Source organism: Lissotriton vulgaris, chromosome 6 (genome assembly GCF_964263255.1).
Source record: "Lissotriton vulgaris chromosome 6, aLisVul1.2, whole genome shotgun sequence".
Taxonomy (NCBI): Eukaryota; Metazoa; Chordata; class Amphibia; order Caudata; family Salamandridae; genus Lissotriton; species Lissotriton vulgaris.
Window position 1 is genome coordinate 1409097784 of NC_141694.1, and position 20641 is coordinate 1409118424.

The 20641-nt window shown below is 45.4% G+C and overlaps 1 protein-coding gene across 2 annotated transcripts in view; it reads left to right on the forward strand.

Moving 5' to 3' along the window:
• Positions 1 to 20641, forward strand: part of ARFGEF3 (ARFGEF family member 3) — a 475184-nt gene that overhangs the window by 259963 nt on the left and 194580 nt on the right. For both annotated transcript variants that reach the window (XM_086927524.1, XM_086927525.1), the window contains one exon: positions 11868 to 12034. In XM_086927524.1, the coding sequence (XP_086783650.1) occupies positions 11868 to 12034 (167 nt within the window). The remainder of the gene's footprint in view (positions 1 to 11867; positions 12035 to 20641) is intronic.

Genomic DNA, 20641 nt, shown 5'->3' on the forward strand with positions numbered 1-20641 from the left:
CCCGACGGTGAGATACATATACTCGCTGGGCAGGCGGCGGGCAATTCCCAGGACATTGCCAGATTCTTTCAGGGTTCCCAGAAAAGGAAAGCTGTGCACATGGCAACAGGCAGAGGACCTAAGGCTACAGTCCAGAATAAACTGGCCAAATTCGCTTGGAATAAAGCAGGATAGGTTAGTGTGGTATGCCAAATGGAGAAGGACGGGACACAGAATGCCTCCAAGCAGAGAACGGAGCCGACGCTGCACGACGTAATGGCAGCTATCAATGGGGTGCGTACCTCGCTGGACTCGGTGACGGTGGAAGTGTCCTTTATCAGGGCGGACTTTTGCAAAATGGACGAAAGGGTGAAGGAACTCAAAATTGTTATTACGGCACTACAGTCGGATACCTCCCAGCTGCAAACACAGGTAGAGGGTTTGCAGAAACAGCAGGAGCGAATGGCACAGCAGCTGGATGATTATGAAGGGCGTGCACGCCGCAACAACATACGCATTTTGGGGGTTCCGGAACGTTCAGAGGGGCCAGCAGCCAATCTATACGTGGAGGAATTGATAACTACACACCTGCAGCCCATGACATTATCCAGATACTTCTCGATCGAGAGAGCCCATAGAGTACCGGGAGGTAGGCCGAAACCCGGCGCTCCCCCGAGACCCCTTATAGCCCGGGTCTTTAATTATCGCGACAGAGACATCATACTCCAGACGGCAAGGCCAAAGCCCCCGTTAAAGATTGATAACAGCGTAATTACATTCTTCCCGGACTTCACGGCCAAAGTCCAGGCACAGCGCCGCAGTTTTCAAGCAGTCGCCGGAGGAAGCTTGGGACTGGATGGAGGGGTGGTGTAGAGTGGGGAGCCAAAGAAGAGATCGAGGAGGCAAGCCCGGACAGCAGAGGGGTACTTCGACGGAAGTATCGGGTGGTGGATCAGTAGATCGTGGAGACGAGACTACGGAGCTGGAATAGACCCTGATGAACATTGCGATAACTAATTGACTACTGGAGGGCAAGTAAGGGGGATGAGATAAAGCTACTTAGACTAAAATATGAATGGGGCAGGGTGGTGGAGAGGAGGAGGCCAGCTTACTAAATGAGAGTTTTTGTGCGGTGGGTCCAATCGGGACTGTAGCTGATATGAACTCAGGATGGACAGCAATGGGCAAAATGTAACATGATACTAGCGTTGGTGGGGAACGCACACACCCAAGCTTATTTAGCATTTTTGGGGGGGGCACTCTGCCTAGTTGGGGACTGGGTAGTTTTGCATCCACGGGCAGGGGGGCAGGGAAGGGGGAGGTAAAGGGAGGTGGGATGAGGGGTGTTCAATTTGCAACAGATTTGTTGATGTGAAATGTGGCAGTTTGAGATTGACATGCATTAGGGTCCACTTGATGAGAATAATAATTCAGATGGGTCAGATGTTTTATTGCACTTATCCGTTCACAACGATCTGCAGTGTTACAACTTTTAATAGGGACTGTGATGGGGGGGTGAAAGGGATCGAACACTTTCTGTCATGACCTGGAATGTGAACGGGATGGGCGACAAAATCAAGAGGGGGATTGTGCAACAGTATTTGAAGAAACATCCCAGACCTTGTCCTTTTACAAGAAACGCACTTGGTCGGTCAGAAAAGTGAAGCTCTCACTAGATGGGGGTATAAACTCCTAGTACACAGGGACTACACTACGGGCTCGAGGGGGACTGGTATCCTGGTTAGAAAAAGTACTCCCCCCTATGGTGCATAGGACATGGGCGGACCAAGGAAGGCGATTTGCAGTAGTGAAGGCCCCGTGGGAGGGAAGAGCACGTAACGTCTTTTCAGTCTACCTGCCACCGGCACTGAGCCAGACCTAGGTAACATATTGAAAGGACTCCCAGTAGGTTCTTTATTCATGGGGGGAGATTATAACATGACAATGAACTATTTAACTGATCGACACCCGGTGCGGCCAGGTGCAAAGCCGAATGGGCTCATGTCCGACTTATGACGAGCGCTTCAACTAACGGATATTTTAAATGAATATGTGACGTTTTTCCGCATACAAATACCCCGCATACCATCACTCCGCAAAAATTATTCCGCAAATGCTATCAGTCCCGCAAATTAACACAACGCAAACTTTTACAACAAATGTACATTTACCACACATGCCTTTACAACGCAAAGGCATGCATGTTAAAGGTATACACATTGTAAAAGTTTTAAAGGTAAGTGAGAGTACCCTACCCTACCCTACCCTACACCCTAATGTAGTACCCCTGCACCACCCACCCTCGACACACAGACCTTTTCCTACATTTACACTACCCAGCTCGACCCCCCAACACTACCATAAAGCAATTTTCTTCCCTACACAAACACTACAACACTACCTTAATACACTACCCCCAGCATGACCCTACACTACACAAACACTACAACACTACCCAAAACCCTAAAACACTACCTCCAGCATGACCCTACACTACACAAACACTACAACACTACCCTAAACCCTAATACACTACCCCAGCATGACCCTACACTACACCAACACTACAACACTACCCTAAACCCCAAAACACTACCCCCAGCATGACCCTACACTACACAAACACTACAACACTACCCTAAACCCTAATACACTACCCCCAGCATGACCCTACACTACACACACTCTACAACACTACCCTAAACCCTAATACACTACCCCCAGCATGACCCTACACTACACAAACTCTACAACACTACCCTAAACCCTAATACACTACCCCTAGCATGACCCTACACTACACAAACACTACAACACTACCCTAAACCACAACCCCCAGCATGACCATACACTGCAAAAACACTACTGCACTACCCTGAACCCTAATACACTACCCCCAGCATGACCCTACACTCAACAAACACTACAACACTACCCTAAACCTTAAACCCTAATACACTACCCCCAGCATGACTCTACACTACACAAACACTACAACACTACCCTAAAACACAAACCCCAGCATGACCCTACACTACAAAAACACTACAACACTACCTTAGAGCCTAATACACTACCCCCCAGCATGACCCTACACTACACAAACACTACAACACTACCCTAAAACCTATAAGACTACCGCCAGCAGGACCTTACATTACACAACCACCACACACTACACTACACAATCACTACCCCAGCACAACCCCCTCACCCCCCTAAAAAAAAAAAACCCTTACCTCTCTCTCCTCCTGGTTCCATCCATTTTTTTTCACAACGCAAGTGCATTTACCATACATGCCTTTACAACGAAAATCATTGTAAAGGCATGCGTGGTAAATTCACATGCGTTGTGAAAAAATGCGGAATGATGGTATGCGAGGTCAAAGACCTCGCGGAGTAATGGTATGCGGGGTCAAGGTTCGCGGAGTAAAAGAATCGGTGTAAACGTTGATTACCATTTTATATACGTATTTTCCCAATGTGCACAAAAGTTTATCTTGTATAGATTCTTTTTTAACACACACAGCCTCAATAGGGAACTTTAGACATCACCATGTCCTGCTTAGGGGCACATTTGACCATTCCCCAATTGGGATAGAATTCACATATTGGGAGAGACAGCAATGCACCACCATAGTCCTCAACCCATGGCTCCTAACTATACCTGACATAAAGGAAGAACTTTGCACGCAAACTGGGAATTACTTTCAGGAAAACTTGGGCTCGGTAGACTCCGCACAAACCTTCATCACATCTTTCTTGCAAATTAAGTTGTGGAAATGTCTTTTCTAGAGTGCACATATCTTTTTATCCATCATCCACCTATTTAGGTCACATTCTTCCATCTACCGCTCCAACCACAATCCATCCGTTTATCCATAAATGCATGCCACCATCTGTTCGTACAGGCGTCCATCCATCCGCACAACCACCCATCATCTCATCCATCCGTCCATTCATTATTTGGGTGAGTGGTTGTATTGTACCCCTCATAATCATGTCATTGACAACACAGACAGTGGTGCATGACCTAAGTATAGAACTGCGTGACTTAGTACACTATACCTACAAAGGAAATAGCAGTCTATGCGCTGTGAGGTCAGTAATACATCACTTCCCGTACGCTGCACGGAAAGAATGTTTGTTTATTTTGAGCATGATATTACTAGATGTGTAAGTGTAGCAGCAGAAATAACTAATAAATATGACATATATGCTAGCTGTTTGCTAACCGTGTTCTTTCCGTTTATCAGCTTTCAATTAATAGTGGCGGCACCGGCGAGGCTCTGTCTGGGACAACCGCCTTGAGCTGATGCCATTCAACAATCCCTGCGTGCAGACAATAAGACTAGGGAATGCCCGACCCCTTCCCATGACTCCACGGCCCCCCTGGGGGTCGCGCCCCACAGATTGAAGACCGCTGCCCTAGAGGAAGACCTTTCCGACGAGGAGATTGGTAAGGCTATAGGTCAGATAAACTCTGGGAAAGCGATGGGACCAAATGGAACCCCTATTGAATTTTTAAAGGTTATGGCCTCTCAGATAGTGCCACATCTGCGGGCTATGTACGTCGAAAGTAACGAGAAGGGATGGCTGCCAGCGGATTAACGCCTGGCCACAGTAGTAGTGATCCATAAGTCTGGGAAACCGGCAGATTGCTTTAGCTGATATAGTCCTATTTCGCTGATCAACGTGGAAGCTAAAGTCCTAGCAAAAGTCTTTGCCAACTGACTGGTTGCAGTAATTTCTTCATTGGTTCACCCTGATCAATTTGGCTTTATGCCTGGGAGAAATACAGCTCCTAACATTTGCCGCCTGCACAATGTGATGGCGCGTAGGGAATTTCTAGAGGAGGACGCACTGGTACTGTCCTTGGATGCCTCCATGGCATTTGACTCAATAGAATGGCCATACCTATTCGCAGTCCTTGAAAAGCTGGGATTGGGGCCAAAATTTATAGGTTGGATTAAACTATTATACACCGACACACAGGGACAGGCGAGAGTGAATAAATAAGTGTCCCAGGCATTCAGACTGAGAAGGGGTACCAGACAGGGATAACCCCTATCTCCACTAATATTTTCCCTCATACTGGAGCCTCTGACGGTGTGGGTGCCTCGAGATGTGGTGTGTTGTATGCTGACCACATACTATAATACCTTGCCTCTCCATACAAGCCCTTATATACCGTGCTCAACATATTCACCTATTTCGGGAAATACTCTGGGCATGCGATCAACTTGAATAAGTCAGTACTATTTGTGCTCCGGGGACAGGTACCGAGACTCCCAGCAATTTGTAAGCTATCAGTAGCGGAGGTTAAGTACTTCGGGGTCTTTGTCACGTTGGACCAGGTTCTCTGCCATACCTCTAACCTGGCTCCCCTGCTTATCAGGCTGCGAAGAGATGTGAAATATTGGAGGTCCCTGCCGCTATCCCTAGTAGGACTTGCAGCACTTTTCAAAATGTTGGCCCTCCCGAGGTTTCTATATTTTCTCCAGAATAGTCTGCAGAAGGTCCCAGACTCTTACTTTAAAGAAGTTGAAAGTGTGGTAAGAACATTGCTGTGGGATGGTAAAGCCCCGAGGGTGGCACTGAGGAAACTAACGAAAGGCTGGTACGATGGAGGTATAGCGCTGCCGGACCTACAGCTCTACTATTGGGCAGCACGGCTGGTGGCCATAAATAACGGGTATTTGGGGGCCTTATACACTAGGGACAGACAAAATAAATATATTGGTCCCACCTCTCACACGCTAGATATCTGGCATAGAGCAAACTCTCGTCTAGGCTGGGCAGCTACTCTCACCAAGGCGACGCCTTTATGGTATGCCCAGAAACTGGGCAAGCTATGCTTCCAACCCAGGTTCGATAAGTGGGACATGATTGGCATCTCAGTGATAGGAGATCTGGTAAAAAAGGGTTCAATTCTCAAGTTAGGGGAACTCCAGAAACAATATCAATTGACTCAGGGAGAAGTCTTCAGGTACCTGCAAATACGACATGCACTGCAATCGGCCCTTCCAAACTTAGAAGACATACCGGACTCATCAACTTTGGAAGACCGCCTTCTGGATGGGTTACTTCCCTCCAAAGCCATATCTTTAACATATAAGAAACTATGTAATAATCTCCCAGACACGTTTGGTAAACTCATGGAGCAGTGGCAGAGAGACCTGGGACAGATTGATGTCGAGGACTAGCAACTGGCTCTCATGTCTCCAAGGGAAGCAGCCATCACACAACGGTATAGGCTTGTACAGCTGAGGATTCTCCATAGATCATATATGACAGGTAAACAACTGGCAAAACTAGGAACCAGACCTGACGATCTTTGCCAGAGGGGTTGTCAACAACAAGCCACCTTCCACCATATGATATGGAGCTGTCCTGCCATACACCACATCTGGGAAGAAGCCACAAATCACATACAGACAGCATTAGGGAAGGAGGTGGCCCTGACGCCAAAGCTGGGGTTCTTGAATATTTGGGCAGCAACTGACCTTACAGATACGGAATAACAGATGGTGACATTAGGCTACACACTGGTTACGCGGGAATTGGCGAAGGGTTGGGGGGGGGGGCAGTCCACCCTCCACATTAGTGTGGGCGAGAGAATCTGACAGATGCATGCTGGCGGAGACTGAGGTCTTTGTAGCCCCGGGGGTGCCCCAAAAAATGGGATAAGAAGTGGTCCCGATGGAACGCCTATCGCGGTGATATATGTGTGTCCCCCATGATGGAGTGGGAAATGCACAGAAATGCAGATCGAGAAAGAATTGATTGAAGTATATCTGACAGTGACCCTTGAGAGAATTATAATGAGATGGTTAATCCGATGATTACTGCTCAATGTTTTGCTTGAAACATGTTGTTGAAACCAATAAAAATGTTTATTGAAAAAAAAAGTGTCTAGGTTGTGTCCGAAAATAATTGTATTCGTCGGCCAACCCAGCATGGTAAATAAGACGAAGTGAGCGATATGTAGGCTGGATGGATGGTTCAGCTATGTCTCACTGTGAGAGGTCAACATGTTTCCGCCTATCTGGATTCAATTAGCTAGGCATTCATCAGGACCAATGTGAAGACCCTGGCAGTATGAGCGTGCTATGGCTCACCCTAACCTGGAGGTCAAGTGTGAAAAAACAGGAAAAAATTATTAAAGTCTGCTGTTGATGGGGTACCTGAATCTTTTCGGAACCCAGCAGTTACATATAGCGTGATCACTAATCACACCATGGGTCTCGGGAGGGGGTGATGGCTAATAGGCACACCACCAGCAAAGCCAGGCACCCGCTCGGTACCTGGTCGGATCCTCCATAACCGGACCCCGTCGATAATGCTCTTGAAGAGACATGCTTATTAGTGAATTAAGGATGGTTATGAAAGCCGAGAGATCAGCGTCACTTCCATGAAGGTGCATATGAGGCTTTGAATCCAATGAGAGTCTTAGCAGTGTATAATTCTGAGATTGGAGTGAAAACTGAGAGAGCTCTCACAGAATTCGGAACAAGGTTGGTAACTAGAAGTAAAGGTGAATGAAGTGTTGAATTATTAAAATTCTTATTATTGCAGGGTGTTTATTACAATAGAGGTGTAATCAAGGAGCTGAACAGGTCTGGGCAAGTATTGTGAGCTCACTAGAAATGTGTAACTGTTCCTTGTATGAATCGTCCGCTTTAGTAATACTGTTGCAAAAATATGCTGCACTGAATTTTAGATCAGCTAGCCTATGGCCTTGGCTGTCCATATGGCAGGCCGAAGATCCGAGAAGTCTGTGGTTTTCCTCTAGAAACGTTTTGGTTGTTCGCATTTTGTAATGTGGTGGTTGCCTTTGAGCCATTTGTTGACCCTCTGTTTGCTGGGTTTAGGTCTACTTCATTTCAAAAGTGCCACTAGGTCCAGGGCTTGATGTACCCTATTTCAAAGGGCATAGTATATCAATTAACAGCACATGAGAGGCATACTGATCAGAAGGAACTACTTGAAGACCTGGTTGGGGTTCCTAACCCAAAAGTATGATTAGTGTTAGGACAGTAGTGGAGCTCGTTAGCTATCTTAAAAAATGTAATGGGGGTGTCCGGTCCATTGAGTCACCTAGCATGAGGTACACTACTTGGAACTGAGGGAAAACAGTAGATCAAGTCTGTGGCCAGCTTCGTAAGAGTTTCTGGCCGGGCTGCGTGAAAACTAGCCTATCTATATCTACAATGATTGTGTTTTGAGATTGATAGCAGGTACTGCCCTAGATCAATGAGCTCTGCTTGAAAAGCTACTTGGTGTATCAGAGAGAAGAAGATGATTGTTGTTTTGAAAGTGATAGTGGGCTTCATCTTGGATTTCGCCTACAAGTTGCTTGAAGAAGGCATGGCTTAGCTGTGTGATCTTGTAGCTTGTAGCATCTGACAAGATGAGTGCTTTCCTGTTAAATGTACCAGTGTTTGTGTTTCGCACAGGATGTAGTGGTATCATGAATGCTGATCATCTTGTTGGTGCTGAAGAGATTTTCAGAATGTGACCTCTGGCAGTAGGGCACTCCAGAGAGTAGGGACAGGAGACAAAAGTATGATGCCTAATGGTTTCCTTATACTGGCTAGTGGCTGATTTGTAGTATTTTTACATGGGCTGCTAGAGTTTGTACCCGCTGCTTGCCTGGTCCAAGTAGGGCTTATGTGGAAAGGGTTTGAACTGCGTTGAAAAAGTGGGTGTTCTTTAAGGGTCAGTGTGGTTGGGGGGGTCACAAAAAGGTCATAATAGCTATTAATATATATTTAATGATCAGCCTCTGCAGAAGCTATCTGATAACATGAATGGCAACAACAAAGTGCCATTTAGCACTGGGGAAATTATTTACAAAGTTTAATAATTATTAATGTCAAATCAGCATGAAAAAACATTCAAATATATTCCCGAAATACATTGAATATGCTCTCATTTTGCCTCAGAATATCAGCTTGTCACTTTGTCCCAAATACTGAGTGCCAACCCATGCTCTTAACCACTGCAGCAGCTTGTAATTTTTGGAGTAACATTTTGTTTGTCTGGAAAGTACAGCTGTGGGACTGCTTCTTTATATGCCTGGGAAAGTGACTGCTTTATATGGCTGCCATTTTGTGGCAGGAACAATTATACATGTTCAACTATAGCTTCATATGTCCAGGAATGGGACTTTTATGCCTATGCACAACCTTAAGAGTTCAGGTGCCATTGAATCAGCTTAAAGATAGCCTGGCAGTTCAGGTACTGCTACGCATCCCTAAGTAATGCCTCATGTAAGCTTGCACTGTTGTCCTATCCTAGGAAGAGCCTCAAACACCCATGTGAGGCTGATTTTGTTCGCTCTGTATCAGATGGAAGGGTTCAACTATCCTACGCCCAGGGTCATTCATCCTGCACCCAGATACTGTCTCATATACAGAGTTCCATAAGCATAATCACACTTACAGCCTCATTGCCCGGTAGCAACTGTCATATGCTTGAGGTATCAACTAAAATACCCACATGCCCAAGCACAGCCTGACATGCTCAGGAACAACCGTCATTCACCCCTGGACAGCCTCACTTGCCCAGACATAGTTTACGTTGGTTAAGTTCAACTATTGTCACTAAACAGTACAACTCAGCTCCCTACATAGGAGGCTTGATAGGAGTGTATATTCAAGTGACAATCTATGTTTGTTTGGAATAAAACAAACTTCATCCACATGTGGTGGCATGCTTCATCATCGAGCTCTTCATCCGGGCATCAATTCTGTCATGTTAGGATCAACCACACATATGAGTGCACTTAATAGTTTTTGAAAGGGATCCAAGGTTTTACTTTATTGTATTTGGATTTTTTCAGAGAAAATTAAAAATTTAGGGATGGGAAAGGGAAATTAGTATTCTACTATCATAATTCTTATTCAACATGTTTCAGCCTTTTTAATTTCCACTAACGTCTAGAGGCTTTCATCAGTGTATAGTTGACACAAAAACAAAGCATGATAAGATACTAGCTCAGTTTCGGGTCTCAGGGTTTTTCCCTGTCCCCAAGGACAATAGACTTTATCAGAGAGGAGCCGAGAGAGAACATCTACCTGTACTCACACATTCATCTCTCCTTGCTGGTCATGTGTGACTACTGGGTGATATTCCTCTCTTCTTTCTGATGAGGCCTCTTGGCCCAGGGTACAGGAAAAAATCCTGACACCAGATACAGAGTGATTGTCTTTGCCTGATTTTGTTTGTTTTGTTTTGTTGGTTTATGTGTTGACTGTACACCAGGACCACTGAAATGACATACACAGTCTGATGCAAGCCTCTTGACCTTAGTGACAATAAAAGAGACTGAAACTTGTTGACTAAAAATGAGGTAGTGGGTGCTAATTTCCCTTTACCATCAGATACCACATTCACATGCACCGCATCACTTCCTGTGCACATCCTCACCTGTTCACTTACGCTATTGCAAAAACATACACTTCCTTACTCCCGCCATCCCCTCCACCTTTGCGTACCTATTGTTCTTCTGCTGGCTTGTGTCCTCTTGCTATAGGGCTTTTCATGGTACAGGGCATTGGCAGTGCTGCCTGCTGCTCTTCTCCCTCTCTCTGGGAATGGCAGGCCAGGGCGAGGAACAACAGGACCATTGGAATCCAGCCCACCACACTTTCTGCTAAAATAGTGATTATTTATGCAGGATCATGATTGGATATTAGGCCGCATACATGGATTTGGTGATTGTGTGCTATTTTGATAAGCTGAGTATGTGACGTACACATGCAACTTGATAAACACCACTTTACGTTAGCTTGGCATGCAAGCTTTAGACATGGTATCAAATGTAGCACTGCGTAAAGTAATTTAGCTGATAAAGCACAAATGTATACATGTTGTGACTGGGCTATAAGCCTTGTGTTTATAAATTGATAATGAACATGAGTATTTTACAATTTACTATATCCTCACCTGCTGTGCACCTTAGGTTTTATTAAAAACTTTTTTTATGTATTTATTTTTTTATCCTCATAAGCCTTATGTTTTATTAATGGGTAATATATGTTCATATATAATACATTTACTTTCTCCATTTTGGAGAAGGGCTTTGGGAGAGTGGAGGCCCCATCAATCCAAATTGGTCCTACATTCCCTTCCTATAGTGTGTTTAAAAGTTGTGGTGACTACAGAAAGGTACCCCAGGTCCTTAGCACTTGGGAATCTAGTGACTCACCTGTTATACCTGGCCCTAAGTAAGACAAAAGGTGGTGGCTGGGAGGATCGGCGCACACACAATACTGGCACAAAGTAGTTTTCTGAAAAGAGTGAATATGTTATTGTCCATACATCTTGATCGGTGCTCAGGAGGAGGGAGAGCCACCTAACCTTCCTCGATTGAAAAAGAAAACGTTTCAATGTTAAATTGGAATCTCCAAGCTCTCAATGAGTCAGATGATGCGTTGTCACTAGAATATCCACTGTTCTTTATTCGAACATCCATTCCAGACACTTCACATTGCTGTTAAGTTCCTTGCCGACACGTGTTTCGTCTGTTGTTTAAATTTGAACAAGACATCACCAGGGCCTCAAAAGTAATCTCAGTGTACCCATAAATTATATTAGATACTGTATCCAGTTACCTGGGTGTAAGACAGTGGTTTGAATTACACATTGCTTAGCCTTTAAAATGGCACGGTTTTTAGTGTCCGTACATAGTTACCTAAATGTTTACATTTTTTTGTAGTTCAGCCGAACTGTATTCTTCCTATCAATAATAATAATCAGATGGCCAGTTAATGAACTGTATATTAATGTTTTATTAAGCACTGCAACCAGCTTGGTCACTGACAGAGCTGCAGTTTCCCTTATATCAGTACTTAAGGATTCCTTTCTTCTATATTTTGCAGGTGTAATGCACTCACCAGGCTTTGAAGGGAACAACAACATTAGTTTCCAGACACTTCTAAATGCAGATAGCCTCTACATGGTGTCTTATCATACACTTCTTTTAAATTTAAAGCTCTCCAACTATGACTACTACAAGAAGAAACCTTCCCTGGCACCGGTGACTTTGGTAAATGATCAACATTACTTTTCTTTAGTAGATACAGGAAAGAGGCTTGGTTATTTTAGTTTGGATATATTAACAAAAAAGGTGTGCCCACAAATGAGACATCCAAATTAATTAAAATGTATCTTGTTTCTATCCAAACATTTGTCTATTGTTTTCTGATGCATACTTCTTCCTGCAGATTCCTCTTGTTTTGAATATCACCAGGCATCAAACTGGATCCAGAAACGTTTGTCATAATTCACCCCCTCTGTTGGGTGGCATTGGCTCCATCCAAGCACCAGCAGAGGGGCAGGTATGAAGTCACTGGAGCCATATAGCACCAGTCTAGCACACGGATGTCCATTTTGTTATTCTGCTCTGAGACATGGATCCAGAGTTGCACTTCGCTTTTCCCCTGTGATTTTTTTTCCCCAGAAAAATTGCTGTTGTGCTGTTCTGAGACATGTGTCACCCAAGTAATCAGGAGTCGAGCCTTGCCACTCCAGCAATGGAAAAGAAATTCCGCATAGAACACCCCCAGGATTTCAGCCTGTGGGGCCTGAGGCTGAAGCATAACTCAGGTGACAAATGTGACAAATGTGACATCATGTATGCCAAGTCCATCAAGGAGCGCACGGTTAAACACTTTATGACACAACGCTGGCCATTGTTAAGGCTGGTCTCAAAGGCACATGTCATCTTAGCGATCCAAAGAGAAAAGATTGAAGGACAAGAAGAGAAGAAAAAGGAACCAGGACTCTCCTTGAGGTCCTGAAGTAGGTCTCTTTGGCAACGTCTGCCTACAGCGGAGGTCTCACAGCCAGAACTTGTTGTTTCTGCCAGAGGAGCCACTCTGGGCAGCTATACCAGCACTGGCTCTTGCCCCAGTGCCTGTCCTTGGCCCACTGCCAGCTGCCCTTTGTGCTGTGGGGTCCGTGCCGGCTCCAGTTCTGGTCCCATGACCTGTTCCTGTTTATGCAGTGTAAGTGTTGGAATTGGCCCTAACTACAGTAGTGGGAAGATCTAATATACTGACAGAGGTCTTGAAGCTTGCTTCAGTAGCATCAGAGCCATTGCTTCCTTTTAATGAACGCTTGCTCGACCCAAACTGGGTAATTCGGGCCAAACCCACCTTTGCTTTTCATAAATCAGCTGATTGCCAGGTGGTATTATACCTCCCAGTAGATCCTGCCTTCCTCTCAGCCCATTTGTTCTTAGAAAGTGTGGTGGTGCAGGCCTTGTCTTGCACCAAGGAGAACCCAGATGTGACCATTACAGCCCTTGAGGACAGGAACTCCGAGGAATGGGAGGCAGAAGGGAAAAAAGTTTTCTCTGCCAGCAGCTTAGCTCTCAGATTCATGGACGCCACATGTCTGCTCGCCAGGTATACCATGGTTTTGAAGGAAATGGTGAATTTGGTGTCAAGTTTATTAGACCACCCTAAGGAACATTTGGCAGAAGTGGTGACTAATGGACAGGACGCTTCCTAACATAATCGGGTATTCCTGGCTGTTTGTCCTATCATAGCCCTGAGGAGGCACCCATGGCTGAGGTCCACTGGCTCCTCCTGTGATGTGTGGAAGGGTCTCATGGACATGCACTTTCATTGGCTCGCCTTGTTGGAAACAAAGCTGACTCAGCTTTAGAGAGGTTCAAGTCAGCAAGGGCTATTACCCTGTTTTGGTGTTTCAATCCCCAGCCCAACACTACAGACCATTTTAGAAGTTTTGGGGATACTCCAGGGGATATGTTTTTGCCACCATCAACCCGCCCAGCACATCTGACAGTACGAGGGGGGAGAGACAAAGGAAAAGGCACACAGATCCATACGTTGCTTTTCCTTACAAGAACATGCACGGTCTGGAAGAGGGAGAGTGTCTTTGTTCTTGCAGGTTTGGGAGTCCACAACTTCAGACCACTGGGTCTTACAGATAATAGAAAGGGAGTAAGCCCTGCCCCTACAACAAGCAACTCTTCAGGTACCCCCTCCCTAGCCAATAACAGCGCTTTTTGGTTTCCAAGAAGGATGGCAGTCTTCATCCAATCCTAGACCTTAGGTGCGAACTTTTATGTTTGCAAGAAGTTCAGTATGCTGTCCCTGGCTCAGATGCGTTTGGTGCTGGTAGCAGAAGGCCTGATGGTGTCACTCGATTTGCAGGATGCGTACTTTCATATATCAATCCTTCACAGTCACAGGAGATACCCACTAGTCGCAGTAGGTTCTACCCACTTCAAGTGATGGTTTCTTGCTTGCTTGTTCTGCTGGCTTCCTGTATTCTATTGGACATGCATGCACACTAGCACATAAGGCTCTCCAGTGGTGCCTTTATCAGCAATGGTTCTGCCATCGCTGACACCTGGCGAACATCTTCAGTTCCTCCATAAACACTGATAGACTTGCACTGTTGGTCGGTAGAAGAGCACCTACCACAAGGATGTCCTTTTGCCCTCCACCAGCAGTGACCACAGTAGTGACGGATGCCTACACCTTGGAGTGGTGTGCGCATCTGGAAGAATTGGAGATCAGAACCTTTGGATTACAGAGAAGTAGATCCAGCAGATCAACCTGCTTGAGTTGCTGCCACTTCATCTGATATCCCAAAGCCTTCCTGCCCTTCCTTCATGTCCAGTCTGTCCACATCTTTGAAGACAGTGTGACCTCGATGTGGTATATCCACAAGTAGATGGGCATGTGGCCTCATTTTCTCTAGTGGGATCTCTGGGACTCTGAGCTTGGGGGCATGCACATTGGATCTGGCTGGTCACCAACCATTTGGCAGACTCTCTGAACACCAGGACTAACAGCCTGATTCTGCTTCATGATGCCCCATGAGTGTCGTTTTCAGTCCAGAACATCCTTGCACTGTGGACACACTCATTAGGTGGACCTCTTTGCCACTCTGGTGACTGTGTACTGCTACTAGGTCAACAACTCCAGTATTTGTTGCAGGAAGACCTGGTTTATGCTTTTTGGTTGAGATGGAATTGTTCACTTCACTACAGCTTTCCACCATTTGATTTTCCATTTTCTTAAAGCCTGACACTCATTCCGAAGGGGATATCACAGTGCTATTGCTAGCCATTTAACATAGGTAGAAATACTGTGTGAGTAAGAAATAGTTTAGACATTTATTTTGGAAGGAGCAATATTTTGAGCTTCTTTCTAAATCCAAGATAGTCATTAGTACAGTGAAGATATAGTGGTAGTAGATTACAGTGTGCTGCAGCTAAATGTGTGAAAGAGCAGCCCGAGCTCTTACCTGTTTCACCCATTTGGTTTTAACAAATGCAAGATTACTGGATCTCAGACTTCTTGTGAGGTTATAAAACTCAATTTTAGATCGAAGGATCACATGACTTGTGTTGTGAAGGGCCATATGTGCATGGCACAGAAGTTTGAATTTAGCCATTAACCCCTTCGCAGCGAGGGTAATTCCCCTGTGGTACGGGTGGTGGGAGGGGCCGCGCCACGGTGCTTATGTCGAGTCCAGCTCGACATGCTGCCCAGTGGAGCTGGGCTCATGACGAGCTGGACTCGTCATGACTCGGCCCACTCCAATAGAATTCGCCATGCGGGGGAATGGTGCGACTGTTATGACGAGCCCAGCTCGTCATGAGCACAGCTCCACTGTGCCTCATGTCGAGCTGGGCTCGTCATGAGCATGGATGGGGTTAAACGGATAAGTAGCCAGTGCAGGGTTTTAAGGCAGGCAGATGTAGAGCTTTATCTGTCTTGGTTGCATATGACTTTAGCAGCCATGTTCAGAATAACCTGCAGGCGGGAAAAAAGATGGTCCGACATCTCAAAGTAGAGGGCATTACCCTAGTCCAATCTACTTACCGCAAGGGCTTGGACTATGGTTCTACACCAGTTGACTGGAATCCAGGGGAACAATATCTTAAGCGGTATCAACAGGCCATAATATTTGCCACATGTAGCAATAACTTGCTCATACATTGCTAAGGACTCATCAATCTAGAACCTCAGATTTCTTACCACTGTTTTTGCGTTAGGGGCGGGTCCCAATGTGCCCAGCCACCATAATAGGTCCCAAATATCGTGGGCACCTCCAAAAAGCAGAATCTCTGTTTTTTCTACGTTCATCCCACTGGCTAACTCCTTGAGGCCGCCAGGGAGGTTTTGTCTGATTTTTACACGTTGCTCAGCTAAGGAGATGACCAACAGATTTTAAAGCCTCACTTGCACACCAGCTTAGCAAGGGCTGCAACATACACATTAAAAAATGTTGGGTTCAGCGAAGAACTCTGTGGCACCCCGCAGTTGGAGCTATGCGGAGAAGATCTTATAGTGCCTATCTGGACTGACTGAGTCATATTATTCAAGAAAGAACCAAACCATCATAAGGCAGTCGAATGACGCCCAACCTCATGGAGTTTGTTAATTAAAAGGCTGTTCGAGACTGTAGACAGTTTCAAATGCTGCTGTCAGATCGTGTAGAATCAGTACAACTGCTTCGCCCTGATCTACTTCTACTATTATACTGTGTAGGACAGCCACAAGGGTGTTTTCTGTACTGTTCTTGGGCCTAAAGCCGGTTTGAGAGGGATCAAGTAAGTGACCATACTCTTAATTCCTAACTTTTTTGATGAAGCTGTTCCAGGATCAGGCCCAAGTCATTCTTCTCGCCTCTGACTGGCCAAAGAGGGTGCAATATACAGACCTCCTGCAACTCTCCCTGTGTTCCTCACTTGAACCTTCCCTCGGAAGCAGACCTTTTCTCCCAGTCGAAGGGGCAGGTTCTGTACCACGACCTCAAGAGGTGCCAACTTCATGTTAGGTGATTAGGCACAGACACCTGAAGTTCTTTCATTTGCATTTGGATTTGATCTATGTCATATTGTTAGTTTGTGCCCCACCCTAAAATCTGCCTATTGAGGAAGGTGGATCTGCTGTGATACAGGATGTACATAGCAGGATGTGAACCTACTGAAGGCTTATCTGTCTAATGTTTTTGCAGTTTGCCCTTTCGCCAGCCCAGTAGGGTGGTGCCATGAGCAATGTCAAAGCTACATTGCTGTTCCTGCAGCATTTGCTTGTATTCCCCTCCAGCCTCCTTGTTCAAGTCTTCAGGTCTCCTTGGATTTTTGAAGCAGCCAATGGCTATGTGTTCCCACATGCACCCTCTGTGATTCCCCAATGGTATCTTAATCTTGTTCTGACTTATTCTTTGAACCCCTACATAGTTTTTAGTTGGGGTTGTTGACATTTAAAATGGTTTTTCTTGTGGCAATCACTTCAGCGAGTTGCATCGTACGCTGTTCCCATGCACCTAGCCTCACAAATAGGTCTTGAGAACTAAAGTGACTTTCCTGTTAAAGTGGTGCTCCTCCTTTCCATCTGGGGTAATCATTATTCTTGCTGCTTTCTTCCCTTCATTCTGTACTTAATTTGTAAAAGAGTAAGTGGCATGGCCCAGGGTTTTGTTCAGAATCTCACAGCTGGCGCTATTGAAGGTCAGTGTGCTGAACACTAAAGGCCCAATACAGAGTTTGGTAGTCTTGAAGCGGGCGGCCAAGCCACTGCCCGCTCCAGGACCACCAGACAGGGCCGCAACCCACCTGTCAGATTATGACTTATTCGTGGTCTGGCAGTTCTGTGGCGATGCCTTTCAAAGGCACCTATGTATGCTTTGAAAAGGCACTGCTGCAGGAGCGCCACAGCGCATTCCAGCACGCATCAACTATGAAGTCCATGCTTTGCTCGAACTGGGGGTTCACGCACATCCTCATGCATCCACATGCATGGGGCACGAATGTGCCCTTTAAGGCCCCCTTTTTGTTTAATCACTGCCAGCATTTTCATGGCAGAAGAACCTCCATGACACTGCTGGGGTCCAGAAACTCGTAATATGCGTGGCTGTGTCACAGCAGCACCACCAGCATATTGTGAGACCTGGCGGTTGCAACGGTGCTATGGTGGTCCAACTGCCTAAGTTGTAATAAGTCCGTCGGACCGCCAGTACGGTGGTGGCTGGACTGTCGTGCTTCTGCAAGTCTGCCGCTCCTCGGACCGCCAGACTAGTAATCAGGCCCTAGGCTGCCTAGTCTTGATTCCACATCAAAGCCTGTCAATTCCCCACTAGACTTCTTCATCTCAATCTTACAGTTCTTTTTCACCTCTACTTTCTCCCATTGTCCTCGTTTTGCCTACTTTCTCTTCCTCCTCCTTTCCACAGTAGTTACAACATTGGCTGGATCCTCGTAGTGCTCGGAGTAAGTACTAAACTAGGGAGATTAGGATCGTCGACCTGCTCTTGGTTCCGTATGTAGGCGGCAAAAAGGGCCGTGTGGTCCAGAAGGGCGCCTTGTCGCGTTGGATTGTCCTGTGCATTCAAATGAATGTTCTGTCCTAGTCAAGAAAGAGCCACCTGAGGGAATCCATGCTCATCCACCAGTCTTCCACGTCAGCACTTGCCAGTGTTTTTCCCGTGACTGAGATTTGAATCAACCAGCTGTGGTAACAATGTGCCCCTCGCTCCCCCTAGACTGACGGCTGCCTTCAGAGCCAAGGTTAGATATGGATGATCTGGGTTCACTTTGTATCCTCATGGATCTATTGGACCTACCTCAGCTTCAAGCACCACAGGATTGACTGAGAACCTTCCTAGTCTTCCTTATCAATGGGGTTTCATTTCAAGATCCCATTTCCAGGATCACTGTGAAGGCTCTTGCATAGGAGGCACTGGTCTGACAATAACGCACTGTCCAGTAGCCTCAGTCAGGGTGGTTCAGACCCGCCCCCATTCTTTCTCTTTCTATCACATCTCATGGCACAGCAATACTTTATTTGTAACAGAATGAGAGCTAATGCCCAAAGTTTTGCCCAACAGCCTGGGTCAGGTGCTATTAAATGCCAGCAAGCCAACACCAAAGCTGCGTAGTCTTTGATCTGCCTCTTTAATCCACTCCAAGACACCCCTTTATCTCACTCTAGACTAAAGCTAACCCCTGCTATGTCGCTTTGTGGCGTTTTTTCCGTCTTTTTCCTTCTTTCTCGTTTGTACATTCCAGAGAGCTAGAGGGAGAAAAACAATCAAGAAAAATACGTCCTGGTTGCTAAAAATGAGTGACGGTGGCCGCCACTGGCAACCACTGGCTCAAATTAAGCACTATGGCACAGTGACTGTCTCAGACCACAAAGTTGAGAAAAACTGCATTAGTAGGATTCATTTTTATCCATGCACTGTTCAATGGCACACCCATATGCCTCAAATTGAAGGAAGCAGAGCCAAACCCCATGAGGAAATGTCCTTTCGTCTTGGCAACAGAAAGTAGAAAGGAGTCCTCATTGAGAGATGGGTGGTAACACGACAGACGCGAAATAGTGCGAACTCTTCTGCTCACATATTGCATTGCCCCCTTTTGGAGTGAAGGAAATGGTGGTTTTCTCATTGGTTGAGAGGTCAGTGATGTCAGCCACATAACTGGTTAGCAGACCCACCTCCAGTAAGAATTGCGTCAGAAGTGCCTTCCTATTTAGGGCCCTACCCCCAACACCTTTCTACACAGACCTGAATCATGTGCTCAGTGTGCCACAGGATTTTAGCAATAACACAATGAAAAAACTATAAGGCTGACACTGGTCTGTGTTTGCTTGTGTTTCCATCTTGAAGATACCTGGCCAAGCAGTTGGTTCTGGAGTGTTCCTATGGGAGCTGGGCGGTGACTGTTTTGCATGTGGCTGGTCTCTGTCTAGAGTGGCATAGTGGGTGAAAAACATTGTTTTGGAATGTGGGCGTAGCACTCAACAGTGCCTGGGATTCATTCAAGCATTCCTTCCACCATTTTGTTGTTTTTTGCAATTGATGAACTCCAGTTATTATTGATATATCCATAGGAAATAATACTTCTTTTTAGTTAATTTCTTTAAAAAAAAAAACATTGGCCGAGGTTAATATATTCTTGACAGCAAATGATTGCACTTCGGTGTCTCCCTGTTTGATGGAGCCCATGGAATTTATTTTAGTTACAGGAGCATGTCCCACCGACATTGACAAGTGAGTTCTTAGAACCTGTCCTTCACTGCTCTTTATGAGAAAGGCGTTTAAACTGAATTCCAATTACATATTAAAACGCTGCATAGAAAGATTTGTTGCTGTATTTTAACTGTGCTTTCAAGATTGCATTCTTATGATGGTCGTCCACCTCGTTAGATTAGTAAGTATTAAAACATTTACAAATGTTTGGTTGCAGTTATAATTGAATCTTTGTGTCTCAACAACATCCATTCTTATGTGGTTACAGTTAATTGTAGTTTACTTCAGGTTGTTTGCATTTTCACTAAGATGCTGACATGTCATTTTCCCTCACTTCTTTCATATCATGTTTGATCTATAATTCAGCTTGTGCTATTTTAATTAAATATGTATTTGATAATTATAGTTTCGATAGTGACTCAGTTATGAAAAGTAATTTACTAAAACTTATGGTGCATTTTTTATGTGGGCAGATATATGAATTTACTCATATATTTATAGTGGCCATGTATTAAGTAAAATATTGCCACTGGATTTTTTTTAACATCTAGTATCTGGATCTTGACTTCCCAGTTGATTTGGGGGTTGTCCCAGTTCTAAATATTACAGTGGGGAAATGAGGGACTATCAA